Genomic DNA, 25,487 nt, shown 5'->3' with positions numbered 1-25,487 from the left:
TACCGGTTTGAAGCACGACAGGGTCATCTCGAGCGCTCCAACGATCCCCTCAATGTACCTCAATGCTTTCAATCGCACTTGGGTTTTGGAGCGTTCCCGAGTCAGAATCTTCACAGCTGGCTATCGAAGCGGGAGGACCTAGGCGCGGCGGGTCTTAAATAGTTGCCATTGTCTACCGGCGATTTTTTTTCGCTGAAAGACCGGTAGGATGTCACGCTGACTGACGTGGGCAGCGTTCGCTCCAGGCCATCATAATACAGCGACTGGACTCGCTCGTGCAAGGGCAGCGCACCAGACTCCTCGAACAATATCAAATTCACTAAAGCAGCTCATGAGCCCGTCGATAGAGAAGATCCCGACAGTGACGCCTCGAAAATAGAGGCCTTGGTGTCTCCCGAATCTCGACCGGAACTGGTCTCGCAAGGGAGAACATCAGTCGCCCTCACTCTTCAGAAGAGGTCATTTCGTCGACGAAGTTGGACCTCCTCGAATCTAAGAATGCGGCTAAAGGCTCGCTCGGACTTCGGAACACTTACCAGGCTCCAACGTCGATGATTCACAGCTCCCGCAATCATCGTTGAGGGCATTGAATATTCCTTTCAGTTTCGTTGACGATCTCCGCAGAACTTTCCAAAGCTCTCTGATCAGACCGCATGCATAAGGTCGGCCGATATAACTTTGGCGAACGATTCTCTGAACAATGCCTTGCATTGGAGGGAGGGTAGCAGAAGGAGTACCGTTTTCATCGAGATACTTGACTGGCGTCTTGAGAAATTTGAATAATCTTCCGCAACTATCGTTATGCTAATCCGGATGTGACAGGATAGTAAGAGAGGAACAAAACTCGTGCGTGAAGCGAGCGACGAGTGTCTGGTACAGGAGACGGAATCAATGCTTGAGCCAGTGGATTCCATTCCAGTCGCTATAACCCAGCTAGCCATTGCTCTTTCTGACGTATGTCACTGAAATAAATCGCGGGATCCGTCGACCATCCTTTGCTACGACTAGACGCCTCTTCGTGTACATACCTACAAATGGGAGTCGTTCCCGACAGTCCCACATCCCCTCGCTACAGACTGAGCAAGCATTTTTTCGTGATTAATATCGCAGACAGCACTCGACCGAACCTGCTGTAGAAATGTTTCACCACTGACGAAACATGGAAGGAGATATCGGGATGCCCGTCGGAGGTTCCCCCGTCTCCAGAAGAGCTTTCTGCTCCAGCTTTCTAGAGCATGGAAGGAGAGACGACTCCCGATCTGCGAACGATGCGGCTCCCTTCGGAAAGATCTCGCGGATATTCGCTCACGGACGAGAGGTACTTCGGGCTTGGATGTGACGGTGGGCGACAGAATCTTCTCGAGATGAGATCGGGAAGCGCACGCACGATTGAACATGCTGTACCATGATCTCTCCGGAAATCTCGTTCGGTAAAATCGCAAATAGACTTCTGATCTGACTAATCATCGAGGAGGATCTCGTCGCTTCTTCGTTAATTTCATCGAGGCTACCTCGATTCCAGCTCGAGCAGTGTCCTTGAGAATCCAAGCACTCATTCAAGTACGCGCTCACGCGGAAGGATTCCGAGAGACGTGGAGGAGGAAGCGAAATTATTGAGGAAGAGAAAAATGAAGTTTCGGCGCTCATCTGTTCCGTTCGAATGGTTCATCGGGCTTTGCGAGTCGTGTTCGAATTCCCTAGCGATTGGGTGTCTTGCAGACACGTCCCGGTCAACGGAGGATTACGTGCCAGCCGTGCCGCTGTCCCCCGGAGGAGCGCTGCCGCGGGAAACAGAGAGTCGGCCGTCAATGGTAACAACAGCTCATTCTGAACCGAACATCAGCCCGGCTGGGAGGTCGATCGTGTAATCGACAGCGACGGAATCGCTCTTCCTGAATTCCAGCAGCTCGGTATGATTAGAGTTGATCAAAAGAGGAACGCTCGTACCACGCAGTTTCGTGCCGCATGCCACGCTCAAGAACTTTTCCTAGAACGCCACAATCCGCTCAGCGAGCGACGCTCGTTAGAAGCGCCGTGAGTATTACGCAGCCATGCCGCTTTTCTCCAGTTCGTAATTGAGCCGACTAGAGCCTGAGGCGCAGGTCAACTTCAGAATTCCTGGATGGAGCTCGTCGCGGAGGGCGGCAGTCAGAGTCGATCCCTCGTCGTTGGAAGCCCTTCCTTGATTTTCCCCCGATCTAAATAAACACGAAAATTCTTTCTATTGATGCTGGGTGCTCCTCATTGCGGGGGGCGTGAGGGAGGGGGAGGGACTGCACATGAAATACTGAGTTCTGTCCTAAAAACGTTAATTGGACGATGACAGCTGCCACCAGCCTCCACGAATGAACGGGCTCTCCGCAGCGCTGGAGCTACAAGTGGCTCAGGAAGGCAGGCAGCCTGACCAGACTGCCTGATTCTATAGACCTGCGTTTGGGGGTACCGGTCGAACGGCATGGCAGGGGACATACCGAGTGTGGAAGTGGAGAGGAACGTGGATGCTCTTTTTATGAGCGTCGTCTTCCTCGGAAAGCAACTTTGTGCAGCGTTCGCACGCGCTCGGGAAACTGGTCGTCGAATCGATCATCAGTCTAATCACAGAATGACCGAGTGATGCGAGCCCAGTTCGCACTGGTCAGTCGCTGTCCGGTCTCTCCGCCAACGTAAATATATATCTACATACTCGCACTTTCAGGAGGACAGATGCTCGACTCCTTCCAGGAGAGAGGGACCCGGCGTTCATGGAACCCTGAGGACAGTTCCAAATGGAGTCTGCTCGACGCCGGGTGGTTGGTATTGTCATCTTGACACAGTGAAACGAACGGTTGGTGACATCATTTTCTTTATTAGTGCTCCCGTGAAACCTCCCGCCTCGCACTCTACGATTGCTGACTGTTCGGGATATCCCTCGAATTCCCCCTTCGGGGCCTGGGGGCCTCAACTCGAATGATCTCCCGCCACCTTGATGAAATTCTTCAGGGAAACTTTTCGTGCGACGACATCAGGGAAGAATGATCATCCCGAATATGAAATCAATCTTAATCGCCGCAACTGCCGAGTTGAGTCTCAAACCTCGAGAAAACCGCCAAGGGAAACGAAGTGGAGCTGTCGAGAAACCGTGAATACCGGACGCTTGGCACAGCGAGACGTGGAGTACCACCCGTGGGAAGGTGCTAAGGGATCCTCTGACTGGTCGGCGAGACGTGAGGGACCCCGGCGCTGTTGTACATATACAGGTGGATCGCTCTCTTCCCTGCCGGAAACGGTTCCGCCCCATCGAGTTACCGAGACTGTTACCAAAATGGCCCCTCCTGAAATTCTGCTCGGAGCCTCCTGTCTCTCAATCAATAAAATTCAATGATCCAGGGTTCCATGCGGTCAGCACAACCCCTCGTTGTTCCACACCAGCATTGCGCGGAGATCTGCCTCGCTGCCCAGAGACTTCCCCTATCCACATGGGCCGTGGACGATTCTGATCCTAGATTCTCAATTCTCGACCCGCTTTCCCCACCAGTCTCTCGCGTGAGCCCATGAGGTCAAAAAACAGAGTCATCGATATTATAACAAAGACAGATTTTATTTCTCTGTGGATCGCCACACGTTCGTTCATTTCTTCATGTTCCCAACGTGGGATTTCAACAGGACACCACTTGGGAATAACTCTCATCCTATCACTCATCTTGCTCGTCTATAACTGCATTACAGTACGGACTTCCCTTGCCGCTCACGTTCACTCTTTCCTCCCTCCTTGCATTCCATTTCCCTATCATGATCTCTCTATGGTTTTGGATTCTGCTCCGGTGATGCTGAATTTGATGCTCGATTTCATGACTGTCGATGCGTGTGAACATTTGTGAACGCGCGTGTAGGAGTTTTAGTGCCTCTTTGAAGTCCCTCGATATCTTGGTGTCGATGCGGGGTCACGTAGAATATATATATTTGTATGTATATGTATGTATATTTATGTATATTTTTATGTATATATGTATATCGCGTGCTTTCTGAATCAACCCAGTCTATCAGTTCCAGTGCTGATTCCAATCACGCATCGTCTTGCATGAGATTTCCATGTTATTCGAAAATCAATTCTCGATGAATTGATGAACATTCTCATTTCGTAGGAGAATAATGCCTCGAAGTACCGAAACAGATCTGTCGACATCTCTCATATGCATTCAGAATGAAACCGGGCTGGTAGGTGCCGGAGAGCTATGCCCGGCGACAGCAGCTAAGGATAAAACTGGAGTACATATCGCAACAGACCGAAAACGGATCGGTGCAAGCCTTGAATGCCTTCCTTTCCCTCACTTCGGCTCCTGTTTCTCTCTTCTTCATCCCGTTCGCTCTATCTCTCTTTCTCTGCTACTAAAATCGAATGTGTTACGAGCGAGAAAGACCGCCAGGAGGGCGTCCGTCGAAAGGAGAAAAATCGCCCACTGTCGTTCCTGTTCCGTTCAATACTGGTTGCCCATGTACGGAAGCCATCCAGTCAGATACAGGCCGGCCGGGCAGGCGAACGACAGACATTGGCAGTCAGCTGACGGAGGCCACGGAGGTGCGCCTTCCTGGAGCCGCTGCAGTCTCTTGTTGCCACAATTTCCTTTCTTTCCTGTTGTCGAGCGTGCCTTTGTTCTGGGGAACGACGAAAAAAACGAACGGGTAACATTATTTTCTGCTTGCTTGCTTGGTTGACTTGTGTAAGGCCCGACCTTCTCTTGACGGACTGCTTCACCGGCAGACGACGAAAGCGAACGCGAAGTACTCGCTCTGCATCGGAAATTCTCCAAAATAGCAGCATCCGAATGGAGGACTATCACAAGGGCCGCGAGGAATACGTAATTTCGTAAGGAACGTATCCTCTTTCATTTCCATAGGGGGAGAAAAGATGATACCACCGGGCACGCGACGGCCCACAAGGCTATGTTGGTGTTGATGACGACGACGAGGTCGGCAGAAGGGGACCGAGCTAAAAATTCAACGAGATATAGCGACCTGCTCCCCGTCGGACCTCTCATTCCACGGTTCCCTCCAACGAGGTCTGTATAGCTCCACGTATTCATAGGTCCAGTGGAGGCCTCCGCCTCCTTGAATTTCATGGTGGGACTCTACCAATGATTGGCTAGTGGATGAAGGACGAAGGAAACATTCCTGCCTTGTTTTGTCGACACGCCTCAATAGATTTCCCTTCGAAGATTCCACAGCAGTGCGAAGGAATCGGCCTGAATACCGCCTCAGTGATAAGCATAGGACCGTGAGAAATATTCCGGATGAAGCCACGAGGAATGATTACGGAAGTGCCGACTGGAGGCGGGTTTCCCCCATAAACTACTGATTAATGACTCCCACGAGACGCCTGTCTCGATTGTGTGATTAGGTATGTTTGTATGTGTATAGTTGTGTCCGAAGGACGTTTATTGTACTGACGGCAGATGCTCTTATAAGGCTCGAATTGATCGAGCAGAATCGGTTCCAGCTTCTCGTTTGAAATCTCCCCCATCGATTCACTACGCAAGCTCTCATTAGTCGAATTCTCGGCGGTGGAGTCTGTGGAAGTTGTCGGGTCGTCTTCAGTCTCCGACATACTTAACGACACACTACCGCCTTGTACAGCGCGCCATCATCCGGCTCCCTCCACCGCAGTCTAGACAAAGCATGTAACCATGAAAGTTCTCTTTCCCTCATATTTCTTCCAGCTTCTCGATTCAGTAAGCAAATCTCGGGATCGGAAGCCCCCTATCCCGGCCCTTCAGGAGTAGTATTGGAAACTTCAACAGATTCGAGAATCCGAATTCAGACTCAAGTCATGTATGAGTCGCTCGATCTCGCACTGAGTTGGGGAGCTCCCTCATCGACGAGCCTAGGTGACCAGCGGAACACGCCGATATCCATGGCGAGGGAGATTATGTTGAGATTCGTGTGGAGTCGGTGGAAGCGACTCGGATCCCAGGAGCGTGATCCTCTGCGGAACTTCGAGAACGTCGGAGAAGTGCTTCGGACTTCAATCGATCTCGTAAATTCAATTCAATGTCTCCGCGATCCAGCGTCAGCAATTCCGCGAGCTCTCACAGGGAATATCGAGGCGTTCCGCATACTGTGAAAATTATCATGAGTTCATGCTGCCTAGGACGAGGAGAAAGAAATCGTCTCAGTCACGAACCTTCGCTGAATTCTTACAGGAAATTCTCGGTCGTCGCTGATTAGGGATTCGCTCGTTCTCCGTTTCGCGCAGGAACCCTCCCTTCGTCAGGATTGAATTGTTGAATTTATCCCTTTGTCATGCTCGACGACTCGGAGCGAATCGGGGAGGATCACAGCGGACGCCGTCGAGCAAATATACGTTGGCGTCTGTTGACCCGTGTCAGAAAGTCGGGAGGCTTATAATCGAAGGCAAGTATTCGACGACCGCCCTGAAGGAGACCGGTGCTCACGTATCAGAATCAAACTCAGAGCGCTAAACAGTGGACTGAACTGCTAAATTGCTCAATGGTAGATGTCGACCGATGTTTCGGTAGAGGCATTCGTGTCTCGTTTTCTACGATCGTTTGTTTCCTTCGTAAAGCTTCATGAGACTCGATAGGTTTGCGGCAAGTAGGTTTAACAGGAAAAACAATCGGAGACAATCGTAAATATCGCCGCTCGCACAGAGGAACCCTAGAATCGTACAGTTTTCCTATCAGACTTCTTCTCTCCAGGTCGTCGTTTTTCCTGCCGCCCTCCTTGTCTCGATTTGGATTCTCTGAACGTGAGACTCAAGCACACTCTTGTCAAGTTATTCTGTGCTCAGTACCTAATTGAAGGTTCCGGCGGTGTCGATTACTATTGGAAAACTCATTCTCTCCCTCGCAAAATGACGCATTCACGAAACTCTTCCGCACCGTCGCACATGCACGCTCATTTCCGCGCACTTGCCGCATAGGGGACAGCCCCCTACGGACATACACAAAAATCGAAACGTTAACCTTTGTACAGACATGGCCGAGCTCGCTTATTGGAGGGAGATGGGGCCGAGCTGCTTCTAATAGAAAACAGTCGCTTCCGGCAAACGGAACGGGAGCAAATGGCTGAGGAAAAAACGGTGTGAACCCGCAGACATGTGGAATGGACTCAAGGGAAACTGTAGGAGCGGCGGGCCGTCAATGGTGTACAAATGCAAACAGGGAACCGGAGCGGCGCGAATAGAAAGCGAATATTTGACGGGTGAATCCCCAACGGAACAGCTCGAAAGGTCGCGGCGAGCTCGCCTACAAATTCTAATGGGACGCATCACAGGTAGGTAGGTAGGTAGTTGATCTCGGAAATAAAACGAGCCGTACAAATACATACATATTCAACAGCTCCACCACTCGATCTGTCCATATTTCCCGAGCGGTCTGGGAGCAACATCTGTTGTCTCTGCGTCGAGTTGAATTCGTTCGGGACTTCAGACGGGGGATTGGTCGATCGATCCTCGAAAAAGGTCACCAGCGATGGTAGATCGAATCCCGGAGTCCAATTCAGTGAGTCCGATCGAACTTTATATGCAGACTGCCGCACTAGCAACACGTCGCCGAAATACGGATCTGAAGAATGATTCTCGACTACCGAACGGCGCCGTCTATAGAATTCTAATATATCATCGCACTATTGGCTCATTCCCATTTCCTTCATCATCATCGTTATCGAAAAGTGGTAAAAAGGATCCGACGAATATCTGGAAAACTTGGTGAAGGTTGTCACGTTTCATCTACTCACATATGATACAGGGCCGTGAGACTCGATGATGTCTGGTACGCATCGGCATCAATATGACGTCTCGCAAATGGTGTCTCGCTAGGGGTTTGCAAAGTAGGTTTCTCGTCCCGAGAAACTTCCGTCTACCTAATATGTACTGTACCACGTTCGTTCTCTCATTGTCATGCGTTAGACCGCAAATCACGCTCGCACTCTATCACGCATTTGGATCGAGTTCGAATAGTCTAGTTCGTCCTCTTAACATCTGTAACGTATTGGTCTATATACAACGCGACAGCGAGTGCAACTCTTGACAACATTCAAGTTGTGACTTTTGCATTTGCGATAGCGAAACTCACGCAGTCAGCTATCGGAACCAACCATGTAGAGCTATACATATATCTCTGGTAACAACTGGTAGGAGTGCCGAAGAGACGGAAAGGACGCCTGCGTTTCCAAGAATGCGTACGACCAGTATCTCATGCACGATCGTCCATCGGCGTCTTTCCGTTGAGTGTGTCTGTTCGAGAGTGTCGGTTCTTATGTTTGTTCCATTCTCCGTCCTCCTATTTGCATGAGATTTACTTCCCGTGTCTGTGAGGCTCCCCATGCCTGTCTGTGTGTGCTGTTTTGGCTAGTAAGTCGAGAGGTACTCCCGTATACGCAGCAATACGAGGCAGGACCTGTCCCTCTCATCATCGGACATTCGGAACTCGTCCATATGTATTCATCAATTCGGATAGGGCTTGATCTACTCCTCGTCAACCCCTCTCCGAATGCTAAACGCACCAGTTCTGCGGAACTGGTGGCTGCCTATTCGTCTTTTTTTCTGCCTACATCATTCTTTTCGTAGTCGTCGTTCGGATCCGATGTTGACATGTTGCTACTGCCGCGGCATATGTTGTCTTTCTGTAGTGCTCTGCAAGTTAGTGTTTGCTCCCGCGATCATTCGCTGGCATCGCGTTTAGCATAGGCCATTGACTGTTTGCGGCTGTTGACTTCGCTCAAGGTTTGCTCGCTATCAAGGCCTGCTTGCCTGCTTTCCTACTTGCTTGCTTCGGCGAAGCTAGCTCCTCCAGCGGGCATCTTCGGACGACTGACCTAGGGGCCGGTGGACCACCACGGGTACGGATCGTGCGAGATTCTCACTCGGGAGTATCAGCTGCTTATTACAATTATTAGGCGTACTACATACAAGCGGGCTATAGGCGTGGCGAGGGACGAGAATTCGGGTTCCGGGAGGTGCCACGGAGCGACGAGGGTCGAGGAGGCATAATCCGACCTCGGGAGTAATGAGACCGAGAGGACGCGGATTCGAGCGCTTACGCGGACCGCGCGAGAGCTTGGAGGAACAGGCGCGAGTCGGGATAGGAGAGCGAGCGCAATCGCGGGAATCTTCGAGAGGACATCGGTAGGTGTTCAAGTCGGGGTATATGTCCTGGAACCCTTCCAGGTATCCGCAAGGGTGTAGGCATGAATATTCGCTTTGGGGGATCGTGACCGAATTGAGGCGGCCGTGACTGGACGTGGATGACGGAGCGCATTGGGCTCGCTGCAGACAGTGCGCAGCGGTTTTGCTCGGGAGAATTCTTCTCGTCGGGCAAATACTAAGGTCGGCGGGTAGGCTAGCAGGGCACTTGGCAAGCAGATTTTTCTGGCAGATTCTCTCGACAAAAAGCAAGGTGTAGGAGAGCGAGGTGCAATGAGGCTACGGAGAAGGCTGAGCTGCTGAGGGCAGAACATCTTCGTCAGCGTTTGCCACATCGTCGAGGACCGTCAGCTGATGGACTTGCTTGATGAGACTGCTGATGCCGCCTCGCTTGAGGCAACAACGGCATAGTATCTTCTTGAATGCATGTCGGAAGTCCTTCGATACGAGCGCGTATATTAGCGGGTTCAGAGCGGAATTCAAATATCCGAGCCAAAAGAAAACGCCTGCAACGAATATACATGTCTATTTTAAGTCTTCGAGCTCGGTAATGTTCTTCGATGATTCTTCCAAACAGGACGGGGGCCGGAATACAGTATCGGCGGAAAGTTCAAAGACGGAGCAGGGACAGAATGTCTCTGAGATGGAAAATCTCTCGACCAGTTAAAGTGAAAGGATTTGCAACTTGAGGGGGAGGGCCCGCTCTTGGCGATTCGATGAGAAACGAAGGCAGAGCGAATGTAGACTCTGTGGTGAAGGGTTTTACTCACCAAACACGATATCATGTATGCAACTTTCGCAAAAAGCTTTCACGAGGTACACCGTGAAGAATGGAAGCCAACAGCAAATGAAGGCTCCTACGATCGATCCTACGGTTTTAGTAGCTTTGGCTTCTGTTCTAAATCTCCGTGCTTGCCAGCGGAGACTCTTCTTATTCGACGAGCTCGTCTTCCTCTGGTGACTATTCTGTTGCCCGTTCGTCTTTGCCGAACTGCTCCTTCTTTTGCTGCCGCTTCCTTTGAGGTCAGCGTTGCCTGAGCATTGTCCGAATCACAACCGGAAGGAAATCGGAGCGAGAGAGAGGAGGGAAAAGAAACACATTAGGAAAAGTCCGTTCTCGCATGTCGTGTGACTGCGGGCGCGCATTAATTTATTCACACGGACTGCGCCGGCCGAGTCCCGCCATCGCCGCCGACTGTTTCGCGGCAGAGGACTAACAGTTTCGAGCTGCTGACACGGCGCGGGTCGGGGCGGCCGGCGCTGCCACCAACGGTAGAGCAACCCTTTATCTAGCTTATGCAAACCGCTGGAACAAACTAGTAGGTGGGCAGGTCGACTTCACTAATAGACGGTACAGTGGCAACTTCGTCTTTCGGCGCTTGAGAACGGTTCCAGCAAGTCCAAGGAGGAGTCGACCGTGATCTCGGTGGTATGGGAATCCGGAGAGGAATAAAACGCGAGACGCGTTATGCAAAACGAGAATCGTGTCTTGGTGGAATGAGGACCGAGCAGAGTAGGGGAACGGGACGAGGAGAATTCGGCATGACAAGACCGCTTGCCTGTCGCCGCGGGAAGAGATAAGGAGAACATTCCTCGAGCATGAAGGCAACATCGAGGTGCATTCTGGAAGAGTCTCGTCACGCTCCTTTCTGCGGTTGTTCGCCCCCTTCCCCCACACTCCGGAGCAGCAAATGATGGTTTTAAGCGTCGTGGGAGCGTACAGGTGGACGTTTTGGACTTCGGCCCGTCGTTCGTCGGCCGTCGTTCCAGGGCGTAACGTCCTGCGAGGAGCCGCAGTGCGCCATTCGCTAGACTACGGTGCTGCGCCGCCGCGGTAAATACCCACGAAATTCCAGGTCTGGACAAAGGGTCCGCTCTCGCATCTACCTTCCCAGCCGCCTACAAACATATGTATGTACATTCAACCAGTCGATGGAATGTAGGTGTCTGGAACGCAAAGGACAAAATGAGCGATCAACTCACCCTTAAATGAAGGAGGCGCAGACCGTGTCTCTGGAACCAGCGAGTTTTTCGCTCCAGGCCTTCTACGCCCAGTTACAATGCCATCGACTATACAGGTCTCTGAGACTGAGGCCTGATTGGTGGCGATGGTCGACTTGGCGTTGCCTCGATGTACTCGCAAAGTCATCTGTTGCATCTGATTCGAGTTCGAAGATCCGCCCTTGTTCTTCGCGAGAATGAAACCTCGCTCAAGTGCCTGGCCCGTTTGAATGGCTGACACGTAGATGCGGTAGTTGAAAAACAACATGAAGAACATAGGTATGTAGAACGAGCCCATGGCGGAGTACACGACATAGCCGAGGCTGTTGACCAGACCGCATCGTGGATACTCGCATACTTCGCCCGTGTCGTCGTCGCTGCTGTTGAAGGCGCTCGCGTTACCCACGAGGCCGGCGGGCGAGTCGCTCTTATCGTAAGTACCCTTTGGCGATGTCGACTGAAGTGAAACCGATCCAGCGGATGCGTCATCGAGGTCGTTCCAGCCAACCAGAGGCGGAAAGCAGATGAGGAAAGCAGTCACCCACACCAAGACGATCAACAGACGGGCTCTCTTCGATGACATTAGTGTCCTGGAAGAAGGCGAAGGATTACAACTCCAAGCGGAAGCCGGATCGGAATCCATCTCGTCGACGAGCGGACGAGAAGCATGGCAGAATGTCAGACTGGACTTGCCTATACTTCATTGGTCGGGTGATGGCCAGATATCGATCGACTGAGATGGCACAGAGATTGAGGATCGATGAAGTGCATAGCCAGACGTCCACTGCTAGCCAGATTTTGCAAAAGTATCCTCCGAACGGCCAGGCCCGGAAAACCTCAAGTGTTATGGAGTAGGGCATGACGGTCAGCCCCACGAGGAGATCGGCCACAGCCAATGAGATCACAAAGTAGTTGGTTACTGTCCTAAGTTTGTTCGATGCCAAAACGGCCGCTATGATTAACACATTACCTGAAATCGAAACGTCTATTATCAGCGCTTTAATCGACAGAGCATCCAGAAGAATCCATTCTCATGGCTAGCAATCCAAGATGATTGGACATTATGAATTCCTGGGAAAATTACAGTCCACCGGAAGGGGAGCCAGCCAGACAGAAAGGCAAGCAGGGGAAATTGATCGACGTTTCACTAATGATTGACAAATCCCGCGTTACGGACGGAAAAACGCCGGCGTTCTCGAGAAACTTTCCAGAGCCGATGGAACACAGCCTTTTCTGTGCGCGAGATAAAAAGCTCGTGTCAACAGGAATTCCAAGAAGAGAGGGAGGCGAGGGGACGGAACAGGGGAAGCTTGCCGCTTATCGTAGCGCACCGTAAAGATAGTGTCCGTCAGAGTGAGATAACCCCGTTCCTTGTATGGGAAGTCTGTCTTCCACTGTTCCGGTCAGACTGCTCGTAAGCTCGTCTGGTGACGAGAAGTCCTGTTCCCCTCAACGGCGTGGCTTGCGACTGGGAGCGGGCCTCAAATTCGGGTTGGTTGGTTGGTCGGTCGGTCGGGCGTTCGCGGCTCCATTCGCTCTTTTGGTTCAGTCGCAAAGGAACGCCCATGACGGAGTTGGACTCAGCTAACCGCGTTATGGGCGTTTATACTTCGCTGTACTTGTAGGCTGTCGGTTGCTGTTATGTCAGAACCGGAACAAAAGCAACGGGAAGCTCGTAAATCATTCGCAGAAAGACTTGTTTTGCATCGCCTTACTCTAGCTCAATGCCATCTCGTCCATCTACTGGCAGTGTACTAACTAGCCTCTCATTCATGCGAAGGTACCAAAGCGCATATACGTTACCATCCACCGCCGAGCTACGTCGAATGACAACGGCGGCCGGCCACATTCCATCGTCAACTTCTGTCGCTCACTTTTCCTTTCGAGTTGCACAAGGCTCCTCTGTGTGAGTACACAGTCAGACAGATCCACACGGAAAAGCGGCTTGACAATCACCTAATGTAACCCGTGGAGAGCGGGGCTTCCTGCTGCCCACTCGACCGGCAGCCGTTTACATTCACCGTTCGCGAGATATGAGGAGCTGCGATACCGAGCAACAATCTGAACCATCAGCTTCCCTCATCCCGGAGGCGTTCATCCTTCCACGTATTAATAAACGTAGCGTGAATAATTCATTCAACTAGGATGCCGCGTTCTGACGGAGGGAAAAACGTTCAGTTGTGAGCTCGCCATCATGTGAATGCGGAAAAAAATACCGCTTTCACGAGTCCGACACACTCTCATGTGTAACATTGTTGTCACACGTACGACAGCGTGCGATTGAAGGCGGACGCCCACAGATTGAGGAATAATTCACATTGCGCTGCTCGCTGGTTCGCCAGCTCCTCCGCATGCCTGATAAACTGATGGCCGAACTGACGGTGGAACACCTGCCGTACAGGTTGTCTGTAATGCAACGCTGGAGTCCCCGTTCCGGAATGTTTGCTCGCGAAGTCTAATGCGATCCGCTTGTTCAGAAGAGGCGCGAATCAGTGGCGCGATTCAGAGCTTCCCGAAGCGAACCTTATCCTGCGGAGAGCGCAGCTCGCAGCCACAGAGTCAAATCCTCGAAAATAAATCTGTCCACAAATGTCCAATCGACGAGCGGACCGCGCAGATATGGATTTCGACTCGACCGATGTGTGAAGGAAGGTCGTCGAGCGCTCCGCTCGGCTATCGCGCTGCAGTTCCGACAGGCCGTGTAAACTCATGAAGAGAGCATTCATTCGATTATTAATGACTTCTGGAGTTGCACTGCGCGCCAGTCGCCGGATCCAATCAGACAATATAAATATAACGTTCGCTCCGCATCCGCGAGCGCCGATGCACGCTCGTCTTCCATCCGACTGGACTAAACGAGGGAGCTGCCGCTGCACCGGTGGAGCCGAAGGGAAGAGTGCGGGACTCCCAAAGATTCGCGCCCAGTGAGACCCAATGCAGCGTCGTCGTCGGCGGCCGCCCCATGTGGGAAGCTGGGTTTCGCTCGAGGGGCTTCTTGCTCGCCTGAGTGCAGACATCTATCGCTGGGCTGTCTCTCGATGTTTCTATCTCTGGTTAGGTTCCGACTTTTCGACGCTATAAATACCAACTTCGATCTATTCGAGCCGAAACAGCAACGGTTCTTTTCTTGTCTCCCTAGACACCGCCATCGCTCCTACTTCTGCTGGCGCGGCTAGTCCTTCGTTTGCTCCGATGAATGCGGACGGTAACATGTCCTTCCGGGGCCTTTCCTCAGCGAGCTATTCAAGCGTCAACCTCATTACTCGTTCCGGGTTTCGTGTGTCATTTGCTTTCGCCTCACGTGATTCTCTCGATTCTTCGTGGAAGAATCGCAACTTCTCCAGATGATTCCCAGATGCCGAAGTTCTCGTGGACCAATCGATCCGACATCGGTGTTCCTGCCGTGCAATCCGAGCTAGAATCAAACGTCAGTTTTTCCACTGCTCGAACGCCCGGAACCGTGAACGAACAGCGGGCGAGTGGGGCCGCTTCCGTTCCCCTCATTCCTCTCATTCCTCCTGAGTTTCGGTTCCTCGTTTGCGGTAATCACACTTTTCGAAGCGCCGCGTCATGCTCCCGGACTTGATAACAGTCGTTCACGGGCTAGCTTCGCCGAGAGCCGATAGCTTTTTTCCGCGCGAATAAATTGATTTTTTAGGAAGTGGGGGAAATATTGAGACGGATCTCGATTGAGGTGCTAGCTACAAGGGAACGGGAGGAAGAGAATTCGCGTCGTGGGCAAGCCACGGATGATCGAGATTCTTCCCGCGAGATCCGTCCCTCCAATTTTCTCAGCTGTATAATTTCCCGCGCTCGCACGTCGAAACGAGGCTGGTGTTTTCCAACACGCTCGAGGCTTTCAATGTCAGTCTCTAACGGTGCAGGGCCTGAAGTCGACGTATCCCTTATCTGTGTGTTCCCTCACGGAACGGGATTCCCGGAATGGAGCTCTTCGCGAACAAAATCGGCGAGTTCCAGCACAGCGAGACCTCACTTGAGAGTCCCGGACTCGTTCCGATTTTTCAATCCCGTCCTCGGATACTGACGAGTGAGTTCCCGTTCGTTGGAAACGGAATTTCCGCAGCGTCCTGCTCGAATGAATGTCCGAGGGACGCGTGTGCTGGATCCGAGCCTTGGAGGTGACCTTCTCCACTTTCAGCGCATAAAAGAAATGGGGTATACACGAGTGAAACTCGCGCTCTGAACTAACGGCGCATGCATCCGCCTTTGTTCGTGGGCGATATCCTCGGACAGAAGTACATAGAGTCAACTCCACGGCGCAAGGCAGAGAACTCTGGTGAGAGCTCGTTCCTGCAGACGGGCTGCCGGGGTAAGAAACTGTTCATTCTCACCGAATGCGGCCACGTTCTGAGCATATCTCCATCCTATTCCGTATTTTGAATCTCTTCTCCTTCGTATACCTCGAAAATACAATGGTCGCTTGAATAAAGCGAAGCGGAGGTTCCATCCTCGATTGGGCTCGCAGCGCGCCGAGAAAAAGGTCTTCCGACACTTGCGGCCTCCGATCATGGGATTGATTGGTCTTCACTCGAATATCCAACGAGGATCGGAGTGTCCGCCGGCTCGATCGAACAAGCGTCCACTCGTCGGAGACGAAGCGGACGGACTGGCGAGCGGTCTCGCGGTGGCTCTCGGTCCGAAATGCGGGATCGAAGCTGCTAAGCGCTATCTGGGTGTCAGCTTAGCGGAGTCGGGTCGACCTGCGCGTTTGACGAGAAGGGGAGCCCCCCACCCCCCGTGTCCGATCACCCATGAATCTAAATGGGACTCGCAGGAAGAGACGCACGCTTCGACCGTCGACGAGTCGGTCGGTCGGACGGACGAGCGTTCGCCGGTCGCTAGGAGAGAACGAGAGGGGACGAGGGCGGCCCGAGTTGAAGGGCAACAGGCTTTAAATAGCTTTCGATCGACAGCAGGCAAACCGATCTCGGTGTAGTGTCATTGCCGTTGCTTCGAGTAGTCGCAACAACGACGGAATCGCCACCTTCACTGGCGTCAGAAGCAGCAGCGAGAACAACAGCGGTTATGCAGTTGGAACGAATAATACGAAGGGGACGACGATCTCGTTGCATGGGATATTCCCCGAGTCTTTCTTTCACCTCCTTTGCGTAGAATGCTCCGGAGATTGCACGATAAAATTGAAGACTGATTCACGTCGACGTCGTCCCGTTGATTGTTTGTGAGCAGGGAATTCGCATCGGAGGTTGTTCGTCGCTGAGACCTATGCAAGTGACTTGTTATGCCGGAGGGGGAAAAAGATGTTATTCAGCCAAAGCTGAAAGGCGCGAACAGCGCTGCTGCTGCTGCTGCCGCCACTCTTGTTGTTCTCTGAGTGTTGTAGCCCGGAGCTCCTTTCTTTGTCATGGTCACGAAAAACTTCGAGCCTTTTGAAATAAATCGAGGACAACGGGATTTTCACTTGACGAAACGTGACTTCTCTACGGAACGATTCTGCGTTGTCGTCGTTTTCGGTGGCGGCAACGCCTCGCTCTCGGAAGATGGCCCGGATGGAGGCAGGAAACACCGTCGACTCGTTCTCCGACTGGGACTCACTTATAGCTCGTCAAACTACGATGTCTGGAATCAATGAGCCACGACGAGGATACCAGCGTTCGCCGATTCGTGACCATCAAGTTCTGACGGTCACATCGTTCGCTAGCGCGCTCATGTGTCAGTCTGTCTCCGTTGTATCCATCTAGCTATCTGTCTCTTTTTTCCCTCCTCAAGTGGTCAATCTCATGAAGACTCTTGGTGCTGATTCCTCGAGTGGGCAAGACCGCCGATGACCTGAGAGAAGGCGGTCGTGCTCTCGACGGGAAAAAATCGTTGCCTGCCTGCCCGACCACCCGCTTGCTCGCTAGTCCGGCTGGCTGGCTGTTCGGTCGGTCATGTCAACTCAGCACCTTTCGCCTGTTTCCTGCCCGCCTCGCTTCTCTTGTCCTGTCCTCTCGACCCTCAAGCAAGTAAGTGAGTGGCATCCAAGAGGCATTGAGTAGGCATCGGTCGGCTCATCCAACAAACGTTCATCGTCAGCTCTCATCCCTCGTTGACGTCACTTACGATCAGCTCGTCTCCCGAAATTATCATTGATTCACGAGCTCAGCGGATCGCCGTCGCTTCGTCACGGCGGTTTCGGTTTCTGAGGCTTCCCGAGTGAAGACAGGCGAATTTGATTAGAGTCACGCCCATTAGCGCTGCCTCGTCGCGTTCACTCGAATTGAAGTTCGCCTCCGAAACGAAGAGTCAGCACTTTCGGGCAGGTGGCACGCCGGTGTAAATACACACGTCCGGTCCTTATCATCACCAACAGAGCGGCGACGGCGGCAGCAGCAGGAAACGTGGGAAAGGCGTAAGTGGCAGGAACAGCAATCGCCACAAGGCGATCGTGTCGAGGGTAATCGCTGAGCCCTTCCGCCAGGTCGAGAATTCGGTGGGTTGGTCGGTCGCTCATTGCACTGAAGTAATTAGTGCTTGCCCCGCATAACGAGAGCACATGATCGATTCGATCGCAGCCGGCGAGGTCACAATTTCTACAGTTTAGGTAGTAGTCGCATACTCACCGAAAATCACCACAAAATTGATGACAACCAGCACAACAAGGGTTGCCAGAGAGGTCCAATTCCTCAGCTTCTCCCATGGCATACCTGCGATAACATGAGAGCATTAGTATTCTCCGATGGTCGTTCGAGGGAACGTCCCGCTCCGTCCACCGATATCTGTTGATATTCAAGGGGCTTCAAGTATGCGGTAAGTTCGATAGAGATGGAATTCCTTATCTGGGCTAGCGGCGAACATCACCGCCTGAGATCATCGGACACCGTCGCCCCCATGACACGGAGCTCCTCTAGATTAACCACCTTCCCCCCCCCCGGGGGGGCGAACGACTTACCTTCGCAGAATAGCCTCCCTGCCGTCGCAACGGGGTCTCCTAATGATTCTTCGAGGGTAGTCATACTGACGACGTTGACGCTGTCCCTTCAACTCGTGAGCGGTGTTGGTCCGGCTTGAAATATTCGCGGGGGAATTCAAGCCCATGAGGTGAATTGGCGGGCAGTGACTACCGCCTGCTTCCGTCGAGTAGAGCCCTTTATCGGGGCCGGGTTGCGGCAGCATGGCACGGGAGACACAGCGCCCGCAACGTACGACAATTGGGACATCACCTGAGAACGGAGATCGGAACGAGGAATTAATGCTTTTGGCTTCCTACCTCAGACATTCGACGATTCGGACGACCACCGGGGGGCCAGCGGCGTCGGCATGGGGGAAGAGGAGGGGGGGGGGATCGAAAGGGCTCACGCGAGTACGAGTTCAGCGCTGGCACTGCACTTCCTCTTGTTTAATTATCTTTCTCTGTCAGGAGTCTGCCGGCGGACTTCTTGCTGCTGAAGTGGCCATCGTCTGCAAGTGCCTCTTTGCGCAGTCGCCCGGAGCTGTGTGTTCGCTCCTCTGAGCGATGACTTTGCGTGAAGACTCGACATAAATGGAGAGATGCAAAGACTCGCTGCGTGGAATTGTATCTCGATTGTCCTCAAACACCAGAGGGGACACGGCCATCCAGGACTACCGAGCGATTTATGCTCCCCCTCGATCACTCAGTTTTCCGAAACCGCATCGTAACGGGATGCACCAGCAGATCACAAGGATAGCAATAACACGGAATTAATTTATCCATCTGCTCCTCCGAAAACAAATGCAGAAGCTCAATCTGCTTCGTATTATGCACCTCTCGGATAGATGGCTAGACATTACAACACATTGATGAAGCGTAGGCAGAGGAGCGTTTGTTGCGACAAGACAAAATCCTTAATAGTATTCTGCACATGGCCGAGTGGAGGGGACCGATAACTCCACTTGTTGTAGCTGCTGTTCGATCGCCGAGCACTGGTCCGGGAAGGCTGTCAGATCCAACTATCTTTCCCTCTCTGTTCCCTTCTTGCTGCTCATTCGGTCAGTCAGCTAACAGTGTACTGTAATGCGACCTCAATCAGCCCATGAAGTTAGTGAAGCATCGACGTAGCAGGAGGACCGAGAGGAGAAAAAATAAGAGCTACAACACGAAGAAAAAAGAATCTTCCGCTCAGATCATTAGTCTGCATCTGGCGCCTGAGCAACCCGTCCTTGTTCCTCCCTACCGTCGGAGGGACGGACGGACAGGCGGTCGCACGGACCGACAGACGTACAGACCGTCCGTCCGTCCGTCCGCCTGTCCGTCGGACCGAACACTCGGGATCCCCCTGTTCTGACTCTATCGAGGCGGCCCGCCTCGCCGACCGTCGCTAGACGACTGGCGGCCCAAGATTCGTTGAGCCACGACCTGATGCAAGAACCGAGCGGACCGAGAGACCGACAGGGCTACACGGGCGTCCGACCGTCCGTCCGTCCATCTATTCTTCCAGTGGTTCAGTTGCATTCTTAGTTTTGTTCGTCGGCTCGTTCAACCGTCCGTCCGTCCGTCCGTCCATCTTCTCTGCCACCGGCCCGCCAGGTCGGCCACCAGTTGCGTCCCACCACTCGGGGACTTTTCTTATTAATTCATCCGGACAAACAGGAGGATGAGGAATCGAAAGGTCAGACCTCGACCGAACAGTCGCTTCCCATGTCACGCATTCCAGCGCTCAGAACTCTTGACAATGTCTTCCGTGTATTCAAGCTCCAGAGACCGAGCCCCACCGCCTCAGGAAGTCTCCGTCCTGAATCGAGATGAATTTTTAGCAGGACACGAGAGCGCCACGGAATCAGGTGTCGAGGTCCTACATGTCGTTCGTTTCGAGGCCGTGCTTGCTCAAGGGCATCTCTGATACTGAATCCACGACCGCTTTGTTCCTGTTCCGGCCATGGTGGTCGCAGGTGCCCGGCGTTCAGCACGAGGTGTCCACTCAGCACCTCCGTGAGACGTGAGGACTCGGCGAGAAAGTCGGCGGCGGCTCGCCACTGGCTTTCGAGGCTCTTGCTTTCTCTCCTTCCTTCCGTGCAGTGCAATCGAGAGGAACAAACGAACGAACGAGGAGACATGGCGACCAAGCGACGTCACTTTCGCAAGAGTAAGAAGTTTCCCGGTCCTGCTGGGATAAACTCTGCGTGGACTTCGCGTCCAGCTCTCAGCCCCCGTGTCCCCTTTGTTTTTGCCCGCAGTTCTCGTGAATCGGGAGCCCGAGCCATCTACTCGAGAGTCGACATCTCCTCGGAAGTCTTGCGGAGGCCAATGCCTTGAGATTTCCCCGCATCGCCGATGAGGGGTCTCGACGACGCGGGCGAGGAACCACTCTGATGGATCCTGTGATTTAATGATCCCTTTCAGGAGGGATGGATCACTCCCCGATTATCTCTACTGGCTGAGATCGAGAATAGACTCCTCGCAAACAGGTTTACTGCTCCTTCCTGGAAGCTAGCTTCTTCTTGAGGCCCATTCGGAAGATGAGCGATCATCGTGTTTCCCCGATGAAATAGGAGTAAGACGAGGAACCAACGCGTGTCGCAAGGACTCCACAGCGTCCGAGGGAAGGGTAAGCAGGTCTATCCCAACCACTGTGGCTTGGCCGTCCGCCAAAGATGCGATGATGGGATATCCATCTTCAGAGTCTCGAGTGATTCCAATAACAGTGAAACAGTGAGTGAGTGATAATCTATGTCCGACGGTATTTCGTCGTTTTTCCTACGTTCGATGACGATTGTTGTCCCTCGATTCCGCGGATCTATTGCGTCATTGTCACCCCGGCCCGATCTACACGTGATGCAGAGAAGCCAATCGAGGAATGGTCAGCGGCGACCCCCCCCCCCTCGATCGCAAGCTACTGCGAGGGGCGATCGCTCGTTTGCCGGTGTAATTGAACCTTTGACGGTGGGCTCGACGAGGAAACGGTTTTCCGCGGCGAGTCCGCGGAACTGAGGGGCTACCCGAGTTTTCTCGCAACGAGCTCGCCCTGATAGTACCTGAACGCGAAGAGAGCACGTGTCACACGACCTTGTCTCTCCAACATCGGCCCGCAATCAGCCGTGGAAGATTCCGAACGGCAAGCTCAGCGGTCGCGTCTGCGATCGGGAAGTTAGTTTGCGAGTTTAGTCGAGGAGAGGAGAAAGACGATTTATGTAGGAGACGGGGGACCAATGCTCAAATGAAAGGTTCGTTCCAAGGTTGAAATCGACATTCGTTGTCGGGACGGTCTCCAGATAGAACATCGCAAATGGGATCATCCAGACGCGAGGGGAGCGCAAATAAATTTAATGGCACTTCCTCCTCATTCCCACCTTGGCAGCCTAATCTCGACCTTCCAGAAGTTCGACGGCAAAGAAATCACCTCGCCGCGCTAGTTTTTCTGCGGAGGGCCTTTCTGCCACCAGCCTCCCACCTGCAAGCAAGCTGAGCTGCCACCACTCGCTCGCCCGCTCGCAGGCTCGCTCGCTGGAGGCTTTCTCGTTGGCTGCTCCTTCCCGGATGTATTCGTTCGATAAGGACAGCGAGCGACAACGATTGAGATCGCAACTAAGACCCGGATGGGGAAAGCTGTTTGAGCTTTTGAATGAATGGTTTCAATAAGACCGGGGGATCATGCAGCTGTTGCCGTTACAACTGCTTCTGCTGCTGCTAAAGCCGCGCCGCCGTCTTCTTCGTTTTCATTGCCTATCGCCTTATCCGAGCCCGAAAGAAATCTTCGTCGAGACGCCAGGAGCGGCGAGCAAACAGTCTCTCGTCTTCGCGTGAAATCTCCCCGGATCGCTCGATCCAGTGACGGGATGATTTCCAACGGAATTCCATGACGATTCTCGGGTAATCGGGGTATACGACCGTCTAGGAGAAAGCTGCCGGATGTCTCAAGCGGAACAGTCTCCGGGCAGGAGGCGATTGCATCGATTGTCCAGAGAGATGAGAAGCTCCGAATCGAGGGTCCGCTTATCAGCGTAAACGGATTTTCTCGTTCCATTGTTTCGTTTGCTCAGACAACAACTTCCAGGCGGACTGCAAGGTTCAGCTAATTGCGATCGATCAGCGAGATTTCCCTATAACGTAGCGGCAGGTGGCACACGCATAAAACTGTCACAAAGGTTACTACTGCTCCCCGTACCTCGGTTTTATAGACAAGCCACCCAAAAAGGTTGCCGCTCTGTTTCGACACCTAGAGGTTTGCCTGGCGGCACTTTCGATTCCCCACGGCATCGATTCAATTCAGTCGGCCATTGGCGTAGGCGACATTGCGACAGACGGCGGATATCCCCTAGTTCAAGATTCGTGGATAAGCGTCTAATCTGCGAAACGCAGCTCACCTGGCCTAAGCGAGCGGGGGTGGAGCACGCCCGGGCATTGCAGCGAAAAGTGGACGGAGAGTGCAGAAACAAGCGAGAACGAGGAAATAGCAAAGCAGCTGGCGACTAGAAGTCATTCCCAAAGCAGGGCGAGAGGGGAAATAGCTTCCCGCCGCGACTGCAACGACCAACGGACGGATGGAGACAACTATGTCTTGGAGTGGCCCCACTTGCAATGCTCGTTTGATGGAAACTCGCTCAGATGGAAACTACTGCTACCGGCATAAACTATTCCCTCCATTCGATACGCGACGCAGGCGACTGGAAAATAGCAGTGGAACGAGCGGCCGGCGAGAGACGGAAATGTATTGGTACCTCAGGGGGTAAACGCAAATTTCATAAAGTGTAATCAATTCTAGCTTGATTCCCCTCCGGAACCGAGGCGGATAGGCTTTGTCGGCTCGCCTGTCTGCGGTCATCGGTCTGGTCGAATATTTTCTCCCGCTGTCCGTCTGCTCCCTCGGACGGTCGATCATTTTCTCCGAGTTTCTTCATTTGGCCTTACGCCGCTGCACCCGTTCGATGGTGTGCTCGATATTGCGTAGCCCTTAACGGAATCCTCTTTATCGAAAGCATATCCGTCACTGGTGCTTGAAAGCACCCGCCCACAGCACGCATTCCCGCGTCTGGCTCTTTCGGTATCCCTACGACGGACCCGGTCCCCTCCCGTCCAGAAAATCATCCCCGGCATTCTGTCGAGCGAATTTGCAAATCCTACGTTCACCCTTCCTTGGCCAAAAGGGAATCAGGAAAACCACCCCCACCCCTTTTAGGCTTGGGTGCGTCGTCTCCACCGGCACAAAGTATGGCCTCGCGGTGAAGATCAATCCGAAGAGAAGCCCGCTCGCTTGACAGGAATCTTCTTGTAACAATTTCCGTGCAATATGTTTTAGAAGCGACAAAGCCGCGCCCGCTCTGGCAGCATGAACAGGTGTCGTGCATTGTACCATTAGGGCTCGTGGCGAGCCGGAAATTTGCAAAGCCTGAACGGGGAAGCACCTTGTGGATCTTAGAGATTTTTGTCAAACATTGTCGACGAGCGTAAGGTCTGTTTTTAACATTTACCACGCAAAAAACTTTGAGGATGACGTCAGCGTGTCGATGATATTGACGTGGAAACTCGCCATTTGGGAGATAATTCAGGTGCTTCGAATGCGTATCACGACGTGATCGTGTTATTAAGTTGTCCGCTCGCCGTCGGTGTCCACTAATTGTTGAGAGTTCTAGAACTGAATTCCGCATCGGTCGTTCAACCAACGAACCGGTGGACGTGGGGGTGTGTTGTGCACGTGAGCAGATCTTGTGCCAAACATGGAATCGGTGTCGACGTATGGAATATCAGAGCCGTACGGTTTTTTTCCGCCGTACTATCCTCTAAAAGCGGTCGCCTACGTTTAGATTCGTCTATTTGGGCGCTGTTCTTCTCTCGCAATCTATCTCCCGGCGTCCGCCCGACGCTGTCGCACGTCGTCCACGAACCTAATCGTACGTTCGCGTTGACGTCGACAGCGAGGGTGGGGCCCATGGAGCGGATGAGGGGAGGGTGCCGAGCCCTTCGTCACGAATCGTGGGATTGGGCAATCACGAAAACACTGGTGACCTCGATATGGAATTTCTCTAAAACTTCGTCTCTCTATCCTCTGGTTCGGTGCACGGACTAGGCGCCGCGCCGCCGCTTCGATCGGGCATCGCGTTCCCTTCATCGGTTCGTGAAGGGGACGCATGCGTGTTGAATCGTCTTGCTTGGACACAGAGCGACATCTCCGTCGGGCGTCATCCGCCGCGGAATCTCGATTGTCTTCCCCGTCCTGGTTCGGAAATCACATCATCATCATTCTCAGTCGTGTTTCCCTCGATCTGGGCACCGAAAGGTAGGGGCGCGCTCAGAGAGAACTGCTCCTCGTCCGTGAGCAGCGGTTCGACTTTGGATCGATCACCGATCGCTCAGCTATCGCTGTCAAAATCTAGAAGGAGGCGGTGATCTCATGAGCGAGGTGATTCGATGCCTGCGATGACAGCCCCCCACTCACTCGATAATTCGGCCACAACTCGGGGCTTCGCGGAGATTCCCTAATGAGGGTGATCCGTGCTTCCGAAACGAACAATGAAACCCGTTCGGAACGCGGCTCTCTCCACGGCCCGTATTCCTTCGCATCCAATGGAGCCTCGGGAACCGGAGCGGAGTCAAGGACGCGAGACAGGGAACGAGCGAGCATCATCTTCGAGAAGGGAAAGAGTTTCGCTCCTCGACGGAAATCTATCTGAAATTCGAACCTCTCGGGCGAAATGAAACCCTCAAAAACGACGACGAGCTTGTTTCTCTCGAAGTATATGGTCTCTGGAATCGTTGGCTTCGATGGGAGCTCCGACACTCGGGAAGCGCTCGGGAGGCTGAGCTCGGGGAATTTCTGCGAGAGGATCATCCCGGAACATCGAGCGAGCTCTCCCCAACTTTCGAGGCTTCACGCAAGCAGCGAGTATCGCTTGAAGGACGAAAGCGGAAGAACAGTTTGTGGAAAATAAGAATGGCGTGACTTGTTCTGATTAAAACGTGAGGGGGCGGACGACAGAGAAATAACGCGAGAGAGTTCATACAAGGTTGAGCAGCACAGACTCGCGCGCGCGCCAGCTTGCTCACCCGTCCGCCCGCCCGCCTAGTGGTTCCCCTAGTGGAGCGACTCCGCTCACTAGTCGAGTCATTATAACTCGAGCAAGTATCGCTACGGCGAAATTCAACCGAACAGAGACTCCACGCAGGATCGAAGAATCTCAAAAATCAAATCAGCGAAAGTTGTCACGTCTCGAGTCTCGATATGGAATTCGCACCCCGGATTTCGGGCGATCCATGATTACGACCGGAATCAAATTCGACCCGAGTTGGCCATGGCGAAAATTCTCCACAACGTCACGAACTTTGCGAACAGCTGTCGATCGCATGGCCGTCCTCACCGGGATCGCCTTCATGGATTCCAGCTGAGACCATCCGTTTGGATTTCTAATCAACTCCCGATTCATTAGTCCTACATCC

At 52.9% G+C, this 25,487-nt stretch overlaps 1 protein-coding gene across 1 annotated transcript; it reads right to left on the bottom strand.

The window, feature by feature from the left end:
- Positions 1 to 9,418: 9,418 nt before the first annotated feature.
- LOC100907706 (probable G-protein coupled receptor No9) lies at positions 9,419 to 18,114 on the bottom strand. Its single transcript, XM_029111071.1, has 6 exons — positions 18,051 to 18,114; positions 17,722 to 17,805; positions 11,834 to 12,110; positions 11,123 to 11,730; positions 9,910 to 10,173; positions 9,419 to 9,645 (listed from the first exon to the last, which is right to left on the bottom strand). Exons 1-6 carry the CDS (start codon positions 18,112 to 18,114, stop codon positions 9,419 to 9,421), a joined length of 1,524 nt encoding a protein of 507 aa, XP_028966904.1.
- Between the last annotated feature and the right edge of the window lie 7,373 nt (positions 18,115 to 25,487).

This window comes from Galendromus occidentalis, unplaced genomic scaffold (genome assembly GCF_000255335.2).
Source record: "Galendromus occidentalis unplaced genomic scaffold, Mocc_1.1 scf7180000077231, whole genome shotgun sequence".
Classification (NCBI taxonomy): Eukaryota; Metazoa; Arthropoda; class Arachnida; order Mesostigmata; family Phytoseiidae; genus Galendromus; species Galendromus occidentalis.
This window is presented reverse-complemented; position numbering and strand designations above follow the sequence as displayed.

Coding starts and splice junctions, on each gene's coding strand:
- LOC100907706 (XM_029111071.1), bottom strand. CDS start 18,114: ATGACTACCCTCGAAGAATCATTAGGAGACCCCGTTGCGACGGCAGGG. Junction 10,174..11,122: donor TGCGCCTCCTTCATTTAAGG/GTGAGTTGATCG, acceptor GACAATGCTCAG/GCAACGCTGACCTCAAAGGA. Junction 9,646..9,909: donor CATACATGATATCGTGTTTG/GTGAGTAAAACC, acceptor TATTCGTTGCAG/GCGTTTTCTTTTGGCTCGGA.